The 8,697-nt window shown below is 30.2% G+C and overlaps 2 protein-coding genes across 14 annotated transcripts in view; both read right to left on the reverse strand.

The window, feature by feature from the left end:
* The window catches only part of LOC126772770 (ankyrin repeat domain-containing protein 17), a 31,294-nt gene extending 22,986 nt beyond the window's left edge, over positions 1–8,308 (reverse strand). For 9 of the 13 annotated variants that reach the window (XM_050493325.1, XM_050493319.1, XM_050493322.1 and 6 more), the window contains exons 1-3: positions 7,958–8,307; positions 7,202–7,243; positions 6,472–6,595 (exon numbers count right to left, since the gene is read on the reverse strand). In XM_050493325.1, the coding sequence (XP_050349282.1) occupies positions 6,472–6,595; positions 7,202–7,243; positions 7,958–8,146 (355 nt within the window). In that variant the 5' untranslated portion in view covers positions 8,147–8,307. Of the gene's footprint in view, positions 1–6,471; positions 6,596–7,201; positions 7,244–7,957 lie in introns of all 13 variants that reach the window. The other 4 variants (XM_050493323.1, XM_050493316.1, XM_050493324.1 and 1 more) reach the window with 2 other exon arrangements.
* LOC126772874 (ADP-ribosylation factor-like protein 6-interacting protein 4) overlaps positions 1–8,697 on the reverse strand; it is a 143,118-nt gene that overhangs the window by 105,243 nt on the left and 29,178 nt on the right. The gene's annotated exons all lie outside the window — the stretch shown is intronic.

Consider the following 8,697-nt stretch of genomic DNA (forward strand, 5'->3'; position numbering starts at 1 on the left):
GGAAAAGACAAAGATTCATGTTACATTGAAGTACTTTTTTCACATTTCACAATCTCTAAAGAAAATGTATGTATGTTTAATATAAATACATACCCAACGTCAGTAGCCCAAAAGAATCGAATCACATACACAAATACAAACATAGATAATAATATTAGGTTACGGCGTCGTAAGTTCGAATATAAAATTTTCTATCGACCAGGAGGGTGGCGCGGGAGCGTATTATATTTTTAACGTGTACAGGATATCGGAATTGCAGAATAGATTTATTTTATTTTAATATTTGATTATGTTTTACAAAATTAACAAAAGTTATTATTATTATGACTAAGTAAATAGAAGAAAATGACGCCTCCACATTCGACCGCACTTGGCTGTCTCCTAATGTACATACATGTGTATGGACGACATTTTTAAACTTATTACACTATTAATTGAATTTTACCAAAAGAAACAAAACTAAATCAATGTGCGGACGACAGTCACATGTAACCTATCAATACGTATTTCCGTTCAATAAACTCTATAGACCATTTGCAGTCAGTTATAATTGTATATTAACTATTTGTTTATGATTAACCAACCGATCGCTTCAAATGAATGAAAAAATATACATAATTTTAAAAACTATCTTAATTTTTTTATTATATTACAATACATAGATGTCGTGCTGAGAGTTGTGATTATAAGAATTTAATCTGAACATAACGAATATTCATTTATTTATTTGGATCTCCAACAGTTGTACATAAGACACATTAAAATCACTTTTTACATTAACTTAAAACTAACTATGCACAACCAATTAAAGAACACACCATTCACAAGCACAATTATAAAATATACAAATCAAAAATATAATAAAAACAGAAAATTAAAATATTTAAATAAAGAACAAAAAAGCAAAAACAGAAACAAAAGGTAGTAACTAATTAAATTTTTAAAAACAAATTAACAGTTTACTTAGTTTGTCTCGTGCTTCATAATAAATTTGTCGTGATGTTCCACAATACGTGTCGTAAGGAAATCGCAGATGTAAATCGCTTACCCATCATGTTACGACATAGTGGACTATGCTATAAACCCTCATTGCTAATAAGTTTAATGTTTTATATGTAAAACTTCTTTGGAGGCGATGAGTTTATTACAAGATCGAATTTGACTAACTTTTGTGCTACAAAACATAAACAACAAATAAACAAATAGAATTTAAAAGTTCAGGTTCTCACTGATGCGGAAATAAATATCTCAGAATATATATATATATATTAATACCATTACATAAAAAGTAAATGTATACATTCCAACTTTATTTAATAACTTATACTGTCTATCAATATCTCTAAGATATTTTTTTATATAAAAAAAATACTGATGAACTTTTACTCGACTACAACAAAAGAAACATAATTTACCAATTACAAAACAGTGTTGTTTGATTTTCCCATAATAATTCTCCTAAATATTTCTCACTATAATATGTTACGTCAGAATAATTTGTTACAAATCGATGATCGACGCAATTGTAATATTATAAAGCTTTCATTTCAAATGTCATTATGTGTCGAGATGGCCCAGTGGTAAGAACGCGTGAATCTTAACCGATGAACGTGGGTTCAAACCCGGTGAAGCACCTCTGAATTTACATGTGCTTAATTTCTGTTTATAATTCATCTCGTGCTTTTCGGTGAAGGAAAACATCGTGAGGAAACCTGCATGTGTCTAATTTCATCGAAATTCTGCCACATGTGTATTCTACCAACCCGCACTGGAGCAGCGTGGTGGAATAAGCTCCAAACCTTCTCCTCAAAAAAGGGAGAGGAGGCCTTAGCCCAGCAGTGGGACATTTACAGGCTGTTACTGTACTGTACTGTATGTGTACGAATACTACCTCAGCTCAAACGTTGGCATTATTAATGTGTAAGCGATGCCTTATGTCAATGCGCTGCCAAGCATGGGATCTTAAACATACTATATGCCTTGTTTCTACAGTGACTCATTCGCTCTTTTAGAATCAGTATGTAGCAGCAAAAAGTTTACAGTGTTTGTACTACAGTATCTTTCGAGTTTGTCTGAACAAAATTCTACAATTATGATTTTTATAATTTTTTAGTCCTTTTGACTATATTTTGGCTACGGCAAAGCGTTACGAAGGAAGATAGAACGAGTGCAGGAGCTGAGTTCTAGTTGGACAGGACGATTTTACGCGCTTTTCTAGGCAACACTGCCAACTTTCCAACTCTAAACTGCTACTGAGTATTTCTTGACAAATAAACATACTAACTTTTACTGACCCAAACCGGAATCCGAATAAGACATACTTGAATAACGACGAAGTCTTAAATGCATATATTATTAGAACTATGATGATTATAAAACGAAGTTAAGTGTTTATATATATTTAAAATTATAACTCCGAACAATCCGATGCATTGCTAACAAGTTTCTCGTGTATAAAATATAACAGACATGCATTTATGTAAATATTGGTATTTAACAGTATAATATATTGCTTTTAATTATTTCGTTAATTAACCTTTACACCGTTGATATAAGGTACATATTGCATACGTACAAATATAAATTATATCTAAAAACTAATCGCAGACGAAAGACTTGATGTCCTGTCAACTTGATCAAATTCTTTAATTTCTATAACCATTAAATAATACTTTGCGATTACGTGTGAGTAACGATTTGAGTTTGTCTTTGCATTGTGCGAGGATATCGCTCTAAACGAGTAAATCAACATTAAAATATCAAGTGCACAGTCTGCTGGTTCTCTTAGTCAATTACGTGTTATATAATATTTAAAATGCGTCGAAAACGTTATCGTTTATTCGCCTTCATTGTTAATACAATGGAAGGACACATACTATTCTAATGAATAATTTACTCTAGTTTCGGACATTTTAAAACCATTGCGATCGATACTACCAAGCTAGCTCTGTGTTTATAATAGTACTTCGGGGATACCCGATAGATGATACCGAGTCTTTATATAAATTTTACACAGAAGATTTTTCATTACTGTCCCTAACTCGCCAAAAAAAAATTTTTCTATGATCACTACTGGCTAAATTTCAAAAAAATAATATCTAGAACATTATAAAAGGTAAATATGATAAAAATGTTATTAGCGTTGTTTACCTTCGAAGTACTGATTACATTTTTAGTATTCAATTATTATATTGAGCTGCCCTCACATTGTATTCAGATATTTAAGTTCAGCATTTAGTCTCTATCATACACTCATGCATATATATATAACTATTTTACATAAAAATTATATAATTCAGTATTTTATACAGATAAAAAAAAACTAAAGCCCGATAAATAACATTCTATTACATATTTATTTATATATTATATGTAATGTTTGTTACAAGATATGAAACATCCTGAATATTGTGTGGATTAACGATCGATTTCAGTAAATAGGTAGGCAAGCGTAGCGTTCGCAAGTGCATAAAAAGGTCAAGGCATGAGGTACGCTATCATTGTTTGAACAATGACTTTTCAAATTACTGCCAATCAAATATTTTCTTGATAATCATTATTAGCCTGCGTAGTAACGAACGTATACATTTAAAAGCTAAACGACCCGCCAATTTCTTTTGTAACTTGATAATTATAAATCTATAATATTCAAAGCTATAAGAATTAAGATATATTTTAGAATAATGATATAAAACAGTTTCGTATTAAATTTTCTGAATATATAGATTGGCAAAACTTAACCAGCGAGAAGGAAAATAGGTACCACAATTAGATTTTTTTTTTGCAATGCAAATAAAACCAATAAAATATCAATACACTATTTCCAAAAAAACAATTTATATTCCAATTCATAAAAAAGGTACCACTCAATTCAGACAGTGCAAGCAGAGTTTGTGACGAAATCTTTTTTTTTAATTTCTTCATCAATAATGTCCAAGCAAAGAATCTTCAAAATAGTCCAATATTAAAATGGTCGCAATATAAAAACGTGTACTACAATTTAACGATTACTTTTTCTGTACATTGAAGTCATTGTAGCTTGACCATTGTGTGACGTTATTTTTTACGCTTTTACTTCATGCGGGCGTATTGTACACGCACTAAATTTATCATAGTACAATTATGCTCGAATGATACGAGACGAGGTACGACGAAAAATCGCGTTGTTTACTCAGTGATAGTAGGCGCGATGCGGCAACCGAACATCTGGCCGGCGCGTCGTAGCTCGGGTCGCGTAAAGCCGAACCTATGCAGGCGCCCACCGCTCTCATTATTTCGTACGGAGAGGGTAGCGGTCCAAATTACAAGTGATAACGATAATTATCGATTTACGTCCAAAATCACGTTTGTACTTATGTTTTTATGTAAAGATAATAATTTTTTTAAATTGTTTAACGAATACTTTATAAAAAATAATTTAATGGTTTCTTACGAAATACATTAAAAATTTGATAGATAATAATAAATTCTAATTCTAAATCATTTATCAACGGTCTATTGATGATTTATTTAAGACAGTGCAATTCGTTTTAATGCATGATTAAAAATCCATTCTGATAACATAAAAAACAATTTCTTAACTTATACCCACACATACTCATCTGCGTTAAATGTATACCCTCCACATTTCTGCTTAGACGTTGTACCGTACATGCCACATTCCAAACTTATATGAATATTATCTACTATTTTTTTTTAAACTATATATCATTAAATTTCATTAATGATAGTATAAACTATCAGCTTTCATAGCCTCAGCAATATATCAAGTATTAAAGTTTGTATATACATATATACTCTGGTTATTTGTGAGATTACCGCCATTTGATAGATTAAGACTAAAAAAAAAATAATGTTATTTTACGATATAGTTAAACTTGTTCTAAAATATTTTTTTATAAATACACTACTATTATAATGATACAAGTAAATATCAATTAAATATATATATTATAATAATATTGAATTTCGAGTCATACATAAGCGATACACTATGTTAAGAGGCTCAAGTCAAATTAACATAGTTTGCGAGTAAATTATCAATCTGATTAGATTTTTGCATATAATACAAAAATCATACATGCATTTAAATATTATGTAAAATGTTCTACATTAAACCAATGTTTTCCTTTATACCTTTCAAATATTATAACTATTGTAAAATATTAAATCTGTGATGAAAATGTAAATATTCGTTGTAAAAATGGAGTGAAAGTTTGGTTTATTTTCTATGCAAAATTTCTACAACAGTAACAAAATGATGTAAACACATCTTTGGCTTGAACTATTTGCTTTAATATCATGTTATTAAAAATATTTATAGTATGTTCGTTTGTCATGTTAAAATTGATCTTTTATATTATTGTTTATTTAAATTTACAAAACAAGAATTTCAGAATCTTGGTCCATTAAGGAGTTGTATGTATTATTTGAGTATGTATTAGCTACTTTAGAAAAATAAAATATAATTCTAAGCAATGTTAAGCAATGTAGAAATATAAAGAACTAGCATATTAATCTTTAATAAATTAAGGTATATTTTAAACGTTTTGGCATTTTTTTATTTTGTACATAACAATAATATAATATCACAGATACAAGAATGAGATAAAAAGAGGACAGATAAGCAAAACAAAGTTAAAAGGATGAATTACATGTGAATAATATTTATATTATTTTTTTATTATTAAAGCAGGCAATCGAAAAGAATTTAAGTTCGATAGCAACACTGAACTTAAAAATCCATTTCACAGAGCGAGGTTATTTCAACATTACATTTGTCTAACTTCTAAAATCAGACTTAACTATTGCAATATAGTCCTTGTACTAATTATTACTAAACTGATTATATTCCTAATGTGGATGTAAATTTTTATATTTATTTATATAAATATAGTTTTATGATATAAATTAATGAAAATTATCTTTAATTCTTGCTTATGTTGTATTATGTTAAGTTGTTTGTGCTTTGGAGACTCTTTAAAGTCCAGTCTGACAGAATCATGTAATTACTGTCTGATCACTGAATGTCGAATTATAAACAAAAAACAAACAAATAACAACAATTATTATCACATTAATTATATTTTAAAATTTAAATATGTTTTATGTTGTTGTCCATAACATTGTTCATGTTTCTTAATTAAATAAACAAAATATGTTTGTATTATTGTTGTGTGTACATTAACACTAATAAAGGGCCACAAACACACAGCAGTCACAATTTAAAACATACATTTGTCTTTAGATCTCATAATTTAATATTATACTTATAATTTTATGAAATAACATGAAAATAAGCAGTTTCAGACTTTTGCCTTTGCATAAGGTCCTTTACAAAGGTCATTCTATTATAACATGAAAGGAAACTATTGTTATGGTGATATATTGTGGCGCCAGATAATTGACTACAATAAGCTTATCTTATCACAAAAGATAGTAGTTCTAAAGTATAATCAAGATCCAACTTACCAGCTACTTCAAGGAGAGTCTCTAGTCGAGCTTGCATCTCTGGGTCAACGGCCCGCTCGGGGTCATCATGGGTAAGTAGGAACTTAGATGACTCTGCACCACCTCCTTCTTCTTCCATCTCCGCCTGAATAAAATTAATATGATGTATACAATATTTAAGGATACATTTATAAATTAGTTGTATTTATTTAATTAATATTTACAAATTAGTTGTTAACAAATAAGAGGAAACATTTTAGCTAAATTTCACATCAGTTACAATTTCACAACAATTACTTTAAGAAAATGAGTTCACATGCTTAATTTGCTATTAATATTATCAACAAACATTAACATTATGCAAATGTTTTCTTTACTATGGTTTCTGATAACTATTCTTTGTTTGAAAATATTTAGTCATAAATACTGCTTATAGGTTAGTCCTATTTTAGTCTCTGTGCTCTGATTCTAATATCATCAGTTGACATTACTTATTAGTAAAGACATAAATATAGGTTAGAAACATCAATGGTAAGACAAGCACTAAAAATTATGCAGTTATAAACACAAATACATGAAAATTGTTAGAATCACAAGGACCATTCAGTATTAAAAACAAAACATTATGTGGAATTGGAATATGTCCATAGCACACACATTATGCTGGTTAAAGTTAAGTGCCACTCAAACTGCAACAGCTATTGATGTTGGTAAAGCTTTTATTCTGCACCCAATGTGGTCTTCCACTTACCAACAGGTCTGGCCTGCTAAGGCACAAACAAGCCAGCAAGATCTATAACACCAATGAGAAAAATGTGAGATATACCGCGAATGTGGTGCTTGCGGACGAGCTTAAAACTATTTGTTAGTGAAAATGGTCCTTGTAATTCACCAGTAACCAACATTTTTGCGCGAATCGTAGCGGCCACAGTAAAATACTCGTGTACGCGTGACGACACAAAACACAACATCGTTTACGATATTTGTAACTATTTCACACAAAAATTATATAATTCACTCAATCATATTGGAATAACGTCACGAAAACAATATTCAGCACTTCGCATTGACTATTATGCATGTGATTTCGGAAACATGGCCACCGTAGATCGAGCCTCATCCAAAACACAAATAGACAATGAAAACTATCTTACGGCGATTTTGCCCGTTTCGTCGAATTACAAAGAATGAATTGAGTATCGTCTAGGAGCGAGTGGCATAAATAATTTCATGCATTACTCAGTAGGACGTATGTACCTATGACTTTCTGACGTTTTACGGAATATTTGGCAAGCAACTTGTACCGTAACGAGAATGTAAAATTTTTTCTTTGTAACGCGTTTCGCACGTTTATAGGCATATACAATTCATTGAAAAGCAATTTGGTTACAAAAAGAAACTGAATGGTCAGTCACGTACAAGATGTCCCTTGCAGCATTTAGCGGTACAGATAATCACAATCCTTTACTACTGCCACCGCCTCTATCGAAAACAAAACACGTTTTACCTCAGACACAGAGTCATCCTCGCTTTCCGAAGAGTCTGTCATGTATTTGGCAGGTGCTCCTGAATACGTTTCGGTTTCAGATTTGGCCGGACTCGAAGCCGAACTCTGAGGAGTGGACGATTTTACCACATCAAGTTGCACATTCACCTTATCGATATTTCGGTTTTCAGACTGTCCGACATTCTGCATTTTTATCCTAATCCAATATAACTTAATTAGTCTTTTAGTATCAACACTTGTTCTACGAAATTAACACGTTCTTATATTAGCAAACAAATTTATTTCGTCATTTAGTCAGGCTGATACCCGCCATGTCTACTACTATGGCGAGGTTCCCGGATGCTTCAAGTAGGCTAACCAATTATCTCCCTCTGGCGATTCAATTCAGAACTTTTTTGTGCTGCCATCTGCGTTGAAAAATGCAATATGTTGCTCATAGACAATATTCTGTTTTTATTTTAACTTGGAATCTTAAAAATTAGTCACATTTATATTAGTTCAATGAACTTATAGGCCATTAAAATATAATAAAATATTCAAGTAATTCTGTTAACTTTAATTACTTATAAAAATACAATAATAACAAAATTAGTGTTTAGGTTAGTAATTATACACAAATATTGAAATAGTTAAAAGTTTATTAGAAATTACGTATTTATATCATTTATTGTTCGATTTAAAAATATTTATTGGTACCAATAATTTTTTTATTGGTTTAAACAATATCTTAAAAATATATT

The sequence above is a fragment of the Nymphalis io genome, chromosome 13 (assembly GCF_905147045.1).
Source record: "Nymphalis io chromosome 13, ilAglIoxx1.1, whole genome shotgun sequence".
NCBI lineage: Eukaryota > Metazoa > Arthropoda > Insecta > Lepidoptera > Nymphalidae > Nymphalis > Nymphalis io.